Source organism: Frieseomelitta varia, unplaced genomic scaffold (genome assembly GCF_011392965.1).
Source record: "Frieseomelitta varia isolate USP_RPSP 00005682 unplaced genomic scaffold, Fvar_1.2 scaffold_876, whole genome shotgun sequence".
Classification (NCBI taxonomy): Eukaryota; Metazoa; Arthropoda; class Insecta; order Hymenoptera; family Apidae; genus Frieseomelitta; species Frieseomelitta varia.
The window spans coordinates 83103-99548 of NW_025110674.1; the positions used below are offsets into that span (position 1 = coordinate 83103).

Here is a 16446-nt window from a genome sequence, read left to right on the forward strand (position 1 = left end):
AAGTAAACTATTTTTAAAAATAGTATTTTGGTATTTTGACTTTGGCAGTTCCAGTGTTAAAGTCTCCTAACCTAAATTCCAAGTTTAAAATATTAACTCGACTACGTATGTCGAGAGTGTAAGTAAACTATTTTTAAAAATAGTATTTTGGTATTTTGACTTTGGCAGTTCCAGTGTTAAAGTCTCCTAACCTAAATTAGAATGTTAATTAGGAGGATACGTATATTGAGAGTGTAAGTAAATTATTTTTGAAAATAATATTTTGACTTTGGTAGTTCCAGTGTTAACCTAACTCCAAGTTTAGAATATTAACTACGACTACGTATGTTGAGGGAGCAAGGAACCTATTATTAAAAATAGTTTGGTATTTTGACCAGTTTGGCAGCTCTTGTGTTAAACAGTCTAAGAACCTAACCTTCAAGTTTAGAATATTAACTGAAAAGGTATCGCAAGCAAACTATTTTTTAAAATAATATATATTTTGGTATTTTGACCATTTTGGTAGTTTCAGTGTTAGTCTCTTAACCTAACCTCCAACTTTAGAATATTAATTAGGAAAGTGCAAGCAAATCATTTTTAAAAATAGTAGTTTGGTATTTCGACCACTTTGGTAGTCCCAGTGTTAAAGTCTTCTAACCTAAACTCCAAGTTTAGAATATTAACTAGAAGGGTACGTATATCAAGAATGCAATACTAAATGTAATATTATTTTTAAAAATAGTATTTTAAATTTTTCAGAACTTGCTACATCTTTTTTTTACAAAAGATATTATCACTCGGCCTGCGAAGAAATTCGAGGAAAATTGAATTTTCGCGTTTCGAAATCAGGCGACGCGATTAATTACGCGAACGTGGAGCAAGTCTCGTACACACGCACGGAGGAAAAGTGGGAGGAGAACTCGGTGGGAAGAGTTGATGTTTTGATTGAGCAAACACAGCGAGGAATATCCAAATTTCCGGCAGGACCGCGAAATTCGATGCGGTGATCCGACGAAATTCCGGAGGAGCCATTTGGAGAGGATTCCACGGCCGAGCCGTGGACGGTCAGCATGGTCGCGAGTCCTCGAAACGTCGGTGAAATCGGATCTTTGGCGGGAGTGGCTGGTAGATGGGTCAACAAGTCGACGCGTTCAGAAACGAGATCGTTTCCTAGCCGGTGAAGAACACGGATGCCCGGCCCGCCGGTACGTACCGAAACCTGATACGTCCCGCAGGAATCAAAACGTGTCATGGATCCGGCCACTTAACCGTTGGAGAACCTTTCACACTTCCGATCGGGAATGAAAAGGAAGAAAAGGACCCACTTGAAAAAGTGCCTGTCTGTTGGATCCACCGATTTCTTTAACGAACGAAAAAAGAAAAAGGGAGGAAAGGTAACTCGGTGGTTGCGCAACTATCGTGTAATTTTCAGAATATTAGAGAGCACAGTTGTTAGAGACAAGGTAATAAGACTTTTGATCGAAGTTCACTGACGATCAGCTATCTAGAAATTGTACGTTTTGGAAATTTTCCAGGTTGAGGAATCGAGGGCCATCCCGATTGTGAGAGGGGGGCGAGGGAATTCTCTGTAGGAAACGTTTAAAAAAAAAAACCTCGTCGAAGGCGCCTGCTAAAATCCGATTCGGCGGATGATCCTCGCCGATGACTACGGACCAAGGCACAATGGAGGAAATCCAATAAGAGGGACAGAGAGGATATATCGAACGAGGAATGGAAAAAGAAAACGACGCGACCGGTGGTCTCCCTCCTTCTCTCTCCTTGTGCTCGACGAGTTCGCCGCGGAAATGAGGTGGAAAACCGCACCCTCGGTGGGACCTCCACTCCACCTTTTCTTTACGTTTTTGAGGATACTAGCCGAGGATTTCACCGACGCCACCGTTTCTTGATATTACAAACGCGCGTAGAATGGCGCGGCGAGCGGGTTCTCGAGGCAGTCGGGCGCGAAGAAATCGTGCCAAGGTAAAAAAAAAAAAAAAAGAAAAAGAAAAAAAAAGAAAACGAAGAAAGAGAGAAGAAAAAGAGGATCGGGTGAAAAGCCCCGATTCCGAGACGGGGGGGGGGGGGGGAATATCGGGGGGCCAAGGGGGAGGTGGTGAATGAAGGGGGGACGCGGGCGAGAAAAATGGAGAACATTTTCATTGGTCGAATTTTTTCCTCGTTTTTCTTCGCCTCTCGCGTTTAATCGCGCGACCCAGAAACGAGAAATGTAATTTACATCGCGCAAAAAGAAGAGAGAAAAAGAAGAGGAAGAAAGGGAATAAAAACAGGGAAGGATGAAGAAAGTTAAACCTAAAGTCTTTTGAGAATCTTTAAACGAAAACGGAGAGAATTTTCACCTCGGGTGAAACGAGGAATTAAAACGTTCGTTACAACGTAAACTGCATTTTACATTGAGAAGCGAGTTTACTTGATAAAAGAAAAAACGTTATTGCTTAATTACTATTGCAACGCAGTAACGAAAGAACAGTTCTAAATTAGCAGCAAAATTTAGATATAGAAAACTATTTGAAAACACGAGCATTACAAGAGTTAAATTGAAGAATCAATGAGAAAAACAGCGTGGCAAGAAGAAAAAGAAAATCAACGTGAGACATACATTCGAGAAATCATTCTGCCTCTTCCTCTTCCTCTTTCTCTCTCTCTTCATGCGCACACCCATCGTATATATAATCGTGCGTACGCAGGGAGGCAACAAGAACTCGTCGACATTTCTGAATTAATTTCATTCGACTGCCCCCTTTATGCTCTCCCTCGCATCCCGCGGGGCGAAAGACTCGTAGCCGCTTCGTGGCCTCAAGGTTAATTGGAACAAGAGTTAGGAAAGGAAAAGGGAAAAGGTACAGAAATCCCGCGACAAGGACCACACAACTTTTCTTACCGAACCGTTCGATGCGCTTTCACTTTAAGGGTCAAAGCACAACGCTTTCAAACTCGCAGCGACTCGTGCCTTTTCTCCGACACTGTTTTATATAGATATTGAGAAGATATTTAGTAGGCGATCGCGTACAGCACTATACACGTACTACGGTGACTACTTTTTAAGCGTTAGATTTTAAAAAGTTTATTATATTAAGATTTTAAAACTTTCAGGTAATTTTAGTGCTAGATGTTAGAAACTTTTAACCATTAGATTTTAAAAAGGATATATATTAAGATTATTAATATTATATTAAGATTATATTATCAGGATATATATTAAGATTCTAGTTAGGTAATTCTAGTGCTAAATGTTACAAGCTTTTAAACATTAGATCTTAAAAACTATCAAGATATGTATTAAGATTATTAATATTATATTAAGATTATATTATCAGGATATATATTAAGATTCTAGTTAGGTAATTCTAGTGCTAAATGTTACAAGCTTTTAAACATTAGATCTTAAAAACTATCAAGATATGTATTAAGATTATTAATATTATATTAAGATTATATTATCAGGATATATATTAAGATTCTAGTTAGGTAATTCTAGTGCTAAATGTTACAAGTTTTTAAACATTAGATCTTAAAAACTATCAAGATATATATTAAGATATATATTAGAATTAGACGATAGCTTTTCCATAGCAAACTTTTAATTTTTGACATTTCTGACGTTCTTTCAGATTCTCCAAATCCAACAGAAGTCGAACAGCTTAAACTATAAACGGAGGACTTAAAGAAAGGGAAGAAAAGACTGAAAAATTCCAGACTGTATACAGCCGTATTATTTCTGGTCGGTTCTAGCTAAATATTGAAAGAGAAAGGCTGGCTAAAGAGAAGAAAATTAGAGGTTAGTGCACAGGTGTATCGACGGTCTCTCGACAAAGCAGAATACCTTTTCTTTGGCTGACCGAGGAACGTAGGATATGCGCACCATTTACTTTTATTACGTGAAAGAGGCCTCTCCATTCAGGTGATCTGAATCTCCGTTAAACTGGCTGAGAAAGAAAGGAAAATTCTCTCGCGGCCGTTCCTTTTCTTATGTACGAATCTTCGGAGATTCCTCGTCCCCCAATGAGAAGACAGCTCATGAGGAACGTAATGCGAACAGACGTGCCCGATCCTCGACTCTTCGACTAGCCCGGAAGTCAACGTAGGAAGAGAACGTCGGGAGGAATATTTCCTTTTCATTTGCCTTAGACTTGGATCATATTATTCGTTGTAGTATCAGAATTAGGCATGTACGCCAAGAATGCAATTGGAAATAATCTAAATTAACTAAACCAACGATTTTAGTTAGATCTTTTGCATAAGTAATCGCAACAAGATTACTCTGAATAACCGAGTGCTTGAATTTTTTCAGATAATCTCCACGGCAAGTACAGCTACACCTACGTCTCTTTCAATGAAAAATATAAGAAAAAGAAAACTTTTTTTAAATATATAACAAAAAAATTATGGATTTATTTCAGCAGGAAGTGATTTGACCCAAATTATACAGTAACGAGTGAAGAAAAAAGATATTGCCAAAGCAAAAGAAAATGATTGAAAAAAAAAAAGAATACTCTACCTTTTATATAGGAGTTTTACTTCAAAAATCAGAGAGGACACAACATCTTTCAGAGTCGGTATGAACAACATACTTCTGGTGTTAGCGTGAATTAGCAAGGAGCATTGGATGATAACTGATATTAGACGATCTCTTCAATTAAACAAGCAGCTAATGCCCATTTTATAAACGAATGTAAGGTCGATTTAGCTTCAACTGAAAGTACAAACGAGAATCGACCCTTGCCCATCCCTTCTCCTAGTAGCCGCAGAGGGTTGAGAAGCAGTCTTTCTATTAGCCACTAGAAATCGCACGAACCCTTCACAAGGACAAATCGAAACGGTACCACTGCTGGCCTGGCCCTCCTAGAGCTCTAATAGAGTTTCACGCTCGCCGAGAGAGAATTGCCCGGAGTCAGGCTATCCTGCTGGATCTGCGAGCTGGTCAAGCGAAGAATTGATAATCAAAACGATCCTGAACGCACCCCTGATTGCACCCCGAAACTGGCGGGGGAATCTTTCCTTTCACTTTATCCTCGTCGTACGAAATTGGGAATTTTGAATTCGGCAAGAGTAGAATTTTTATTCAAACCGACGAGCGATTTAAAATTGAAACATGTGTGCTTGTTTGAACCTTATTCTAGAAATGAACCCTCGACACCACCGTCAAGATCAACAATCACAAAAGGCGAAAGGACGACGTTTGCGTGTCCACTCGTCGCTCCGAATTTTCCTGAAGAAACCACGTAGCACTTCTCCACGTAACGGTGGCTGCCGACCATCCACGGATCGCCGGGAGAGGAAGGCTCTTCGAACTCTTGCCTCGCGGTAAGAAGAGAGGATTTCTCTCATTGCTAATATTTCTTTTTTTTTTTTTTTTCCCCCTCCTATTTCAGTGTCGGCGAGCGAAGAAGAGTCGTAGCAAAGGACTTACCCCTGTCCGTTGGATGGATGGAAAGAGAGAAGAGCAAGGAAGGAAGAGAGGGAGAGAAAGAAAGAGAGGAGGGAAAAGAAAAAAAAAAGAGGAAAAAAGAGATTTGTATCTTTGACGAAACCGAAGAAGAGTCGTCGTACGTGTCCTTAAGCGACTGCCAGGCTTCCACGCTAATGAGGCGCGGCGTAATTAGTGAGACTGTCTACTGGCTGGACCCTTCACCAGAGGGCGGATCCCTCTCGACGTCGAGTCGCTCTCTCATCCCACCCCCTCCCGGTTTGCCACTCCACGCATCCTCAACCCGTTTCACGATTTCTTACCGGCGGTGAAGAAGGAGCCATGGCTCGCTGACACCTCGCGGATATTCACGACTTTTCACCCGTGCTTCTCCCGCGGGGGGGGGGGGGTTGCAAAAGGAAAGAATGAAAAAAATAGCGCGATTACATCTACCAACCTCCCCCCAGCTGGCCCTGGTCGGACGTCTCCTCTTCTTATTCTCACGTAATTTTTCGGAAGTTTACTTAAGAAGCTGAGGGGGCACGCGAGAAAATTCAAATTCAGCAGCAATTTATTTTATTGGTTTTATATTATGGGTTTGTTTGAGAGGCTAAAAAAGAGAAATACCTAACTCTTTTCTAAAGTTAGTATAAAAGTATAAAAGTATATATTAGTATATATTAGTATATAAAATATTAGTATATTAGTATATATTAGTATATAAAATATTAGTATATTAGTATATATTAGTATATATTAGTATATAAAATATAGTATATTAGTATATATTAGTATATAAAATATTAGTATATATTAGTATATAAAATATTAGTATATTAGTATATATTAGTATATAAAAGTATATATAAGTTATTGTATAAAATTCAACGTTATCGTTTTTTCTATTTCTAGGATCTTAAAGCTGATAAAGGAAAGAGCTAAATTGGTAAGAAATCTTACTAGACTCTAAGCCAGATAATCTTCAATTGTGCTTGAGATGATGTTCGATGGTAAAAACATTCTCCAGGAGGAGGAACGAAACGGTGAAATGAAGTGAGGAAAGGGGACAATCTCCATGGACTCGGACAGAGGTGCAGAGAGAGAGATACATGCGACGCGTAGATCGCCGATGCAGTTGCAGAGGGGGACAGGTTTTTTTGAAGGCGGGAAGACCGATTTAGAGCACAATGCGGCTCAATGCCGAGGAAATTAGCCACGGCACTGCCACTGACGCCCGTCAACCCCACACCATAGAAAACACAGGCCGTATCCCTGTCCCCATTGCCCCTCTCTTGTCCGTCCGAAATTTTAATCAACCAAATTCGTGTCTCATGGAAACTCTCAAAGAAGAGGAGAGTCAAAGAGACTCCGTACGTGAGAAAATGACGTTTGAAATTTTTGAAAGTCTTCGACAGTTCACAGTTGAATGCAGGTACAATACAATAGTTGTTGGCCTAAATATTGTGTGTACAATTCTTTTTTTTTTTTTTTTTTACTAATTTTAAAATCCAATTTCAGTTTTCGTCTCGAAGAGAAAGAGGGAGGAAAAGAAAACGAAAAGGTTCTGACAACAAGAGAGCATATTTTTATTTTCTTCTCTTCTTGCCTGTTCCGCCTCTCTTCCTCTTTCTGTCTTTTCCGTCTCCGTTCAGAGAAAGGAGCAGGCTTTGAAGTTTCAAGCCACAGAGAGCGCGGGGCAGATCATCGAGTGTCTGAAGAGATCGCGAGGACAAGTTCACCTATGCTCTCGAAGATGAATGGATCCTATAGTTAATGGCGAAGGGGGGGGGGGGGGGGGGGAGGCTGTATCGCAGGTAGTAGACATACGCGAAAGAATGAATAGGCGAGGGTGAACGAGCATTTAGAGAAGAAGCCTCTGTCCCCTCTCCTCCTGCTCTCCCCTTGCTACTTCATCCTCCTCCTGGATCGCTTTGTTCAACTCGTCTTCGAGAACCAAGTTTTTCCATGGAAAACACGTGTCCTCGTTACCGTCCTCGCCGTAATTACCGATGTCGAGTAATACCGACGCTTCCAGTCACCGCGACGTATTAACTCTCTAGTCACTACACTTCTTCTGCCAATCGTTTCTAATCTTTTTTTTCAAATTAACTGTCAGAATTTCCAGTTGCTCGTTACTTAGGATACAGAAATTCATGAAAATTTAATTCCCACTGTTACTAAATGTCTTTCCAACGCTTTCGCTGGATCACTGAAAATTGATTATTACATAAAACACAGGTGTACTAGAAGCTTTGTTCCAATTTCATTAGTTAACACGGTTTTAGTTTCCCAAGGACGGTACTAGCAACAACAATTGAGGGAGAAGCGAGAAGATTGTTCACGGAGGATGCTCCCAGTACACGTGGAGAGAATTCTTTCCCATGGAACAAGATAAAGAAGAGAGGCGAGTGAAAGAAGAAGGTTGGTTCCGTTCCGCGTGCTCTGGAGCGTCTAAACGTCCTTTTTCGAAGCGTCCAACGGATCCGTGGAAAACGACTAATGGATGGATAATGACGCGTAATGGATGCAGCGGACATTACAGGTAATATCTCGTGAAAGCGGCAGCCAGTTTCCGCGGGAGAGGGGAAGGCAGAGGGGAAGAGGGACGCTGGTAAATAGAGGCAGCACACCTCGCTGCCAATGGATGGAACGTCGTTCAGAGAGGTAATTTCCACCGGCGAATCAAGGCTGAAGATGCCGTGGACGTTTTCAGGAAAGGACTCTGATGGTTTCGTGTCGTCTCCTCGACAGGGAGAGGGAGACTATCGTTACTTTCAATGGATTTCAATCATCTCACGGTTGAAGCTTGTCTTTCCCGTAAAAGGGGAAAAAAAGGAAGAAATTGATTATTCCAGAATAGTTAAAAACATTCTGTAGACGTTGATGATGGAAAGTCATCAAACATCCAAGTTGAATAATTAACGCGACAGAGTGGATTAAACATAAAAGATTTGTCTGCTCTCTGTCCTGATGTTCTCAAAGGAAAGATTTCAGCTTATATTTTAACAGTTTTACAACAGGTATATATTTGACTTTTGGTTGGCCACCAAAATATTAATATAAATGAAACAAATGGAAATATGTATTAACGCTAGAACAACTGTGTCAATTATATTCCACATGCAACTCGTTGGACTTGGATAATTTAGATAATAATCAAAATAAATAGATTACGTTTCTGTCCAAACAGAAATTAATATTAATTTTCGCAAGAGTATCTTTCAAGCACTTGCAAAAAATCAAGGTCTGACTTAGATAATAAGGCAAGAGTATCTTTCAAGCACTTGCAAAAACTCAAGGTTAGACTTAGATAATTTAAATAATAATCAAAATGAATAGATTACGTTTCTGTCCAAAAGAAATTAATATTAATTTTGGCAAGAGTATCTTTCAAGCACTTGCAAAAAATCAAGGTCTGAAGTGTTAAAATAATAATTCATAAAAATTTCCACAACGATATACAATAGTTCCAATAGTAATAAGTAATACACATTTCTTACAGGGGACTGTCACTTGAAACGTCCCGCTGGGAAAGTGTTAAGAAACGTGAAACCAGCGACTGGAAACTACCCTATTTGTTCTCTGTCGCAGCCACAAAAAGCAAAAAAAAAAAAAAAAAAAAAACGAGAACGTCTCTTTTCTCCTACTCTTCCATTCTCGACTTTTCTCCCTTCTCTAGCGTTTCTATTTCTTCCAGACGTTCTGCTACAATTCTGCTTCCGTTAATTCGCGAGAAAGGTAGGAGAAAAGGGGTCCTCTGTGCTGCCCGTTAGGATAGCTGGTAGCGAACATCACAGATCCGAACGGTTCTTCTTGGTCTTGTGCCCGGTTTCTACGCGATTCGAGGTTCCGCCGCCGCTGACTGCACGAGTGTTTGCAGTCCACTCGAAACGAGTCCCGAACGAGCTGGCGCGCGCGCAACGGAGACACAGAGACGCGGAGCGACGAGGACGGAATAGAGACAGACGGACAAAGCCATGGAAAGAAGAGTAGTAGAGAGACGCTCCGGCATCGAGACCAGGGAGGCCAGGAACGAAGCTTAATTTGTCTAACGAGGGGCCTCTCTGCACCTGTCATCTGGTCCAAGATATGGACGAACGGACCGTAGACCAACCCCTGTCCTCCTACTCCTCCTCCTCCTCCCAGCTTCAACCCCTAGGAAGCATTTGCTTGCTTGCTTCTTGCTTGCTTTCTGCTTCCTGGCTCGCTTTGCTTTCGTCCTCACTCGACCTGCTTGCTCCATAACGTGGTGCTTGCTCGACCCATGGTAACAGGAAGATTCATGGGATACAGTTGAAAACGAGCTGTGGCTTTTTCCAGATCTTCGTGACATGATAAATTGTTACTTGGTGGAGATAAAGTTTGCAAAATTGATAAAGTCTTCCTAGGCAGTTCCTCTTCCGTACTTTCTGTACTTCTTGAAAATTTTTTTTTTTTTTTTTTTTTTTTTTTGAGAATGTTAGTTATGGAATTTCGTTTCAGACTTTATCCAAATAAAGGCCTCGCCTCTCTACTCTCCATATCTACTTTAAAATCAATTGTACTGTAAGTGCCTGCATTTGCTTGCATTTATATGAAAGTATCTTGCTTTCTGTATCTTCAATAAAATTTGTATCCAATTTCAGATGGACGATGTGAAGACATATTCGTTGTAAAAGTGAAAACACACCCAACGAGACTGTTGGACTTCGTACGTGGATAGGGAACGCGGTTTCCTGAGGGTCCCCGTTCGACCCGGTCAAACGCGTGTGCCTGGCGTTTACGCCCCTCGGTAAATCAATCACACACCGTGTAACAACGTTTTGTTTTTACGGTCACGCGTGGAGAACTTCTTGCCACGCGCGTGCACCCATCCGATCACGCCTCCTGGCCCCTGTCAACCTCCAATGATCGTAATTCATCTTCACGGAATCGGTGCCTCTCGTAAATCACTGAATGTAATCAGTTTCCTATCTTAATTACCAATCTCCGTATAATCAATAATTATCAATCTCGTTTTTAACTTCAGACTGATCTCCCTTTATTTCACAGGAATTAATAGACTTTCGAAGAGAGAACGATATCTGGCGCAGATGTGAGTAATTCGAGATGAGAAAGAAAAATGAATTCAAGATATCATAGATCAAGTATATAGGATGGGCCAAGAATCACTAAATTTCCACTAAAATAAATCCGTAATTCTTTCATTATATATTAAATAACTTAAATTTAATTTAAAATTAATAAAATTAGTTTTTGATGCTTTATTAAAAAGAATAGGTGGGAAGAAACTTTTGGCCCACCCTATATAAAGAATTTTTGAATTTCTAACAGTATCTTGAACTTTCAGTGCAAAGCACGCGCAAATGTACACGTTTCAAAAACCAAAGGTGACCAAAAAAATCCCTAGAAAAATCCCTAAAAAATCATCGTCCATCTGTCGAAGGAAATATGATATATTGAAACACATTCGTCAGACCACAGTTGACGAGAGTCGTACCGCCATAAGCTACAGGAAGAACTTCGACGATAACGAATCGCTGATACAAAGCGATAGTTGCTTGCTCGCCTTTGTAATCTCAGCCAGACAGATCGACTGCGCTGACGGGGAGAGAACGGACGGCCAAGTGAAAGGGCCCGGGGCAGGGCTTGCTTCTGACGACGGTGATATAGCAGTCGATGGTGGTGGTGGTAGTGGTGGTGGAACATCCGCTAATTGGATAATTACGGAGTACACCGCGTTTGTTTTATAATTGGGCGAAAGCCGTGGAACCGTTGGTTCCACCTCGACGTGCCAAACAACGAAACGACCAGAGTCACGCTCTACGTGACGAACTACCCTCGAAGCTAATCCCACGACCGGAACCCCACGGCTCGGCGAACCCCCCTCTGCACGGCTCGCGCTCTCTCCCGCCTCTGACCCCTGATTTACCATCCTCGCCCCTTCCTTCGTCCACCATTCTCTCCCTTTCTATCGTGCACGCAACCAAGGAGCAACCAACTTGGAACAAACGGAGAGAATCAACTCCCTTTCCACGTCTCTTCGCTGGCTCTGTCACGCGGCTTTCAGATGGAAAAATCTTGCGTGGCTACGAAGTCACGGCTCGTTAACAACCGCCGCTGGTCGACTCTTAATTGGGACGGCCCTAATCGGTTCGCAATTTTCGGGGACAGTTCGCCGTGACTTTAACGAGTTTGATGTAGACAACGGAGCTAACGACGAATCGGGGACGGGTGAGCACGATTTTCCTCGCGTGTAGAAAGAAGAAAGGTAGAAACAAAGGGATTTACCTTTTGATTTATTTGATGACAAATATCGACGAAGTAAAAGAGTTGTTGCTATTGCGATCGATAGATATCAATGTCGATTTCGTTGAAATGGTAACGTGAATTACATATTTAACGCTACCAAAATGGTCAAAAATGACCAATTTTTAATTTTTGTCGAATATTTTGAATATATAGATGTATTTTTAAACAGTGTGTATTTTTAGAAATTTAAAAGTGTTTTCTATTTTTCTACTTTAACATCTCTGATGGAAATTTTAATCGCCGGTAGTTCTAGTGTTAATTGCAAACACCGATACTCGTAGAAAATATGTAGAATTCTAATGTCAATTATAATACAAATTGCAAAGTAAAAATGAAAACTAAGTTTCTATAATTCACATGGAGTAATTAAGTAACTAACAGCTAATGTGTAACTTTGTTTGATCGTAATTAAGATAGCATCGCGAAAGATAAATGAATTGAAAACAAATGAATCAGATCAACGAACAAAAGGCGATTTTAGCTGATTGACGCATAAAACGCGAAGCAAGTACGTAAACGATGAGATGGGGGAGCCGCTCCGACTTTTGATAGGGTGCAGAAAACAATGAATACCCGTACGCGTTTTTTATTCGACGAGGAATCATGTTGTCGGTTATCTGAACAGGTCGCGTGCGCTTTAATTTGGTTCTAGTAAGCACGTTGTATTGTTTGAAAAGATCGAGGGTTCTGACTCACGAGGATAGAACATAACGCACGATAACCACCTTATTGCCGAATACAAATCTCAGACTGGCGTCCCTTCCTTTTTTTTTTAACTCTTCTTTAAATATCAACGGATATTTCAATGTAAGATAGTTTAAAAATATTTAAACACTCACCGTGATACGCTGGATAAGGCGACTGCGGTATCGATACGGGATTGTACAACGGCGGTACTCTGTTATGGTTCGTGTAATGTCTGCAAACAAAAAAAAGAGGTTCAGGTCAAGGTCAAGTATAACTGATTACATATAAAATATGTGACATTCAAGTACGAATTAAATAAAATAAAAGTTTATGAATATAAATAAATAAAAAAATGTATACGAAGATCGTGTTGTAACCCACCCAAGTATTCTTCGACCTGCCTCACTCAACGAAGCTACTTGCGTAGACGGAGTAAAACCAATCTGCGGTTTCCAAGTATTTCCAGTATTACGATTCATTTGGTCGAAGTCTTGAGGTTTCAAAACTCTTGGTGGTTCTCTGGCGCCCTTCAACTTCCTCGCGGGGAAAATGAAATTACTGTTATATTTTGGATCTCTGAATCTGACGCTACAACAGGAAAAAAGGAGATAATTTTCGATTAAACAAGTATTCTTGTTTTAGAGTTATTCGTGTATTTTATACATACCAATATACTTTATTATTCCTGACTGGTAGACTGTTTATAGGTGAGGGTAAAGTAGCCCCATCTCCGACACAATCTTCTGCCAATAATACTGTACCTCGCATGCCGTCTATGGATATCGAAGTTTCTATGTCGAATCGCACGTGGCTTATATAAAGTTCCTTTATAAAATTGTAGTTACTGTTGCCGAGTCCAACATATAGTCGATCGTCTCCTCGAACATTTCGTTTTTCTAAAAAAAAAAAAAGAAAAAAAATGAATATCAAATAAATAAATCATGAACTTTGAAACATTTAATGAAACCAACATACTTTCTGCGTCTGTTAAGCAATCGTAATATGGCTCCAATGCTTTGAACAGCCGTTTCTCGTCCACGAAAGGAAGTAGAGCTACTCCTTGCCAAGCAAACTTTTTGCCGTTTAAATCAATCTTAAAATCTTCCGGATAAAAATCGATAATTGGTGATCTCTGGAAGAAAGGAAAAATTTTGATAAATATCGTAAATTATTTTTCATTTAATTGGTAAATTTCAACCTACTGGATCGCTCATTAATTTTGCCCAAGGTTCAGGAACATGTTTACTGCTAGCTGCTGGAAATACACCCATCAATTGTTCTAACGGACGAAACTAAAACAATCAAAATGAAAAGGAATAAATTTCTCTTGTTGATTGTTCAATCTGTATCTCAAAGTGTACTTACTGGTATAGTTCCTTTCTCAAATTCAGTGGAAAGACCACCGATGTTGATGAAATCACTAGCAAATGGTGCATAATGATATGGAAAATACCATTTCCATGACGCACAACCTTGGTAGTAATATCGTAAAACCCAACATAAACCGCGTACATACTGTAACGCTACGTTATTTCTGTAAATAAACAAAATTTATAATTCGAAGCATACGTAACATCGTAAAAATCACTCTTACCTAAACGCCAAATTATCAGGAGATACATCGAATTTCGATTCGTAATAACGATCCTTAAAACCGTCCTCCCACAATCGAACTTCATCATGCGCTTGATCGTCATCAGACTCATCTTCAAACGTTTCACTTTTTCGTTTACGGTCCTGATTAGTTTCATTCTGCAAACAATTTATATATTTATAAACGTATAAATATGGTACATTAGAAATTTATATATTTATAACACGTATAAATAAGGTACATTAGAAAATTAAAAACATAAAACACACCTCAGGTCGCATCATACTTTCCAGCATCTCTTTAGAATTTCCCGTTGCACTTGTATGATAATTTTGGCCATGAACGCGCATTTGATAAGCTTCATAACGTGCGTTTTTTACTGGATTAACGCGGTCACCAATACGCTGTAACAAAAATATACGTATTAAACGATACTATTAACATAAGTTTAATTTTACTGAGTTAAAACACACTGTTGGTGCAAATTGTCCTGTAGGAATCCACTTTGGCTTATTGTTACCGACGCCCAGTAACCTCCTCTTTTTATCCTTTTCGCGTTGCTTGAAGGCTAATTCATTCTGCTGTCTTTTCTTAAAAATTTCATCTTCGACACTGCCTAGTTCGGACATTATAAGCTGAACTCTGTCCAAATTTACATCTCCACTGTCTGTGAGAAATCCCTATAATTAATAAAAAGGTGTTATCACAGAATGCTTTGTGTTTTCTTTGATGTACATATACCTGATCAGATATTTTTTTCTTTAATATATACTACGTACTCCTGTTTTATATACTGCTTTTTTGTACAAGTTAACGAGTCTATCAATTGCTCCTTCTCTAATCTCCAAAGACGGAAGATGAGGAAGAAAATCGTTTCCTACGAAGAAACACATGAACACCCAATCATCGATAACTCGTTCGAAATCGTATTTAAATGGTAGATTAGGCATTTGCAACTCTCTTTCTAAATATTCTCTGAGAACATTTAACCGCACAAATATGTACTGGCATTCGGATCCAAAGACATTAGCTTCGTCTCTTGGAATATGCTCTGCACCCGTACACTCCTGCATTTCATGCCCCAATTGACCACATATGTCACACGGTTTCGGTTTATTCGGTTTAAATTCTTCACGAATAATTGTGAAGTTAGGTTCGTGCGTCGCAAGACCCAACATAATTAAATCAGCGTCTGCCCCACATAAAACGTGTTGTGTATTGGGATCATGATCCGGTTGTGCTGTTATGTCAACAAACATATTGTAAATTTAATTTAAATTTTCCACATAAAAGTTTAAGAATGTTAAAAAAATTAACATCAAGCTGATGTTAAATTGATACTTACCTCTCTGTCTACGTATAAAATCCATTATTTTATGTTCTCCTTCGCCTGGTACATTTGCGTCACTCAAAATTACTTTTATATTTCTCCAACCAGGATCAGTGTTTAAACGGTCATGTATGTAGTAATGCAGACACTTTGATAATCGTGCCATAAATGGCGTGCCCTGCAAATCAAATTACATCAAAAAATCATTTCCAATCTAATGTATCTAATATATCTGATATCAAAGAAATGTTACGAACAGGGGTGATACAGTTGCTGTCGAAATGGTCTTCTTTCGGTTTCTCTGGAGGCAAGGAGGCGCCTTTAAGTATTAATTCAGAACGTATTCTCTTTATTTCATTAATCTTCTCGTTCGTTTCTTTCGAAGCTCTAAACCTTCTTGATCTTTGCTGGTTCATTTTTGCTCTGGGTGCCTACAGATATATTAACATGCATGTAAAGGTCTAGCCCAAATTCTACAGCAGTTTCATGCGAATACTTACAACTCCGTCAATTGCCATATAAAGTAATTTCCTTGGTCTTACAATGCGAAATAGACGGTCGATGCACTCAAAAATGGCCTCCATCATTTCTTCCTCATTTTTTGGTGCTGGTCTATGTAAGTCATTAATTATTATACAGTGTTTGTTTAGTCACTTTGCAGCTTAGTAACTACTGTATCAGAGATATTTACTTGTCTTCCGGATGGGTACAGGGATGTATGATGCCATTCATATCAAGGTACAAATTGTCAAATTCTATTCCATTTGGATTGGGATCCGCAGAATTTACTGGCACTCGTACACCATTCGTAGTTATCGGCTACAAAGATGCAATGAAAATACAATTTTCCTATTAAGAGGGAAGTAAAATAAAATCCAAATAAACAACCTAACCTACCTTTTGCTCGATACATTCCACTATCACGGAAGGATACTTCCGACTCAACCACCGAAAAAACGCTGGTACTCCCATCTTGATCAATCAATCAGTCGATCGATCGATTCACGTACTCTCTAAATCTTCCTTTCTCAAAAATTTATTTATAAATCGAACAAGAACAATTGTTTTCACCGTGCACTCATATTTAACCTATAACATGGATTTATAGACAGCCTAAATTCTATCAGCAAACAGCATGTA

The 16446-nt window shown here is 39.6% G+C and overlaps 1 protein-coding gene and 1 long non-coding RNA gene across 3 annotated transcripts in view; one reads left to right on the forward strand and one right to left on the reverse strand.

The window, feature by feature from the left end:
- Nucleotides 1-16411, reverse strand: part of LOC122536903 (5'-3' exoribonuclease 2 homolog) — a 32013-nt gene extending 15602 nt beyond the window's left edge. Inside the window, exons 1-15 of one of the 2 annotated variants that reach the window (XM_043669683.1) lie at nt 16204-16411; nt 15998-16125; nt 15807-15918; nt 15564-15737; nt 15322-15484; nt 14756-15216; nt 14450-14656; nt 14246-14380; nt 13977-14134; nt 13748-13916; nt 13585-13674; nt 13358-13514; nt 13050-13278; nt 12764-12970; nt 12535-12614 (exon numbers count right to left, since the gene is read on the reverse strand). In XM_043669683.1, coding sequence (XP_043525618.1) covers nt 12535-12614; nt 12764-12970; nt 13050-13278; nt 13358-13514; nt 13585-13674; nt 13748-13916; nt 13977-14134; nt 14246-14380; nt 14450-14656; nt 14756-15216; nt 15322-15484; nt 15564-15737; nt 15807-15918; nt 15998-16125; nt 16204-16278 — 2545 coding nt within the window. In that variant the 5' untranslated portion in view covers nt 16279-16411. Of the gene's footprint in view, nt 1-12534; nt 12615-12763; nt 12971-13049; nt 13279-13357; nt 13515-13584; nt 13675-13747; nt 13917-13976; nt 14141-14245; nt 14381-14449; nt 14657-14755; nt 15217-15321; nt 15485-15563; nt 15738-15806; nt 15919-15997; nt 16126-16203 lie in introns of both variants that reach the window. The other variant, XM_043669682.1, reaches the window with a different exon arrangement.
- Nucleotides 10228-11787, forward strand: LOC122536919. The gene is made up of 3 exons (XR_006308511.1): nt 10228-10341; nt 10436-10478; nt 10734-11787. It is a non-coding gene; the product is annotated as an uncharacterized LOC122536919 (long non-coding RNA).
- Nucleotides 16412-16446: the final 35 nt, after the last annotated feature.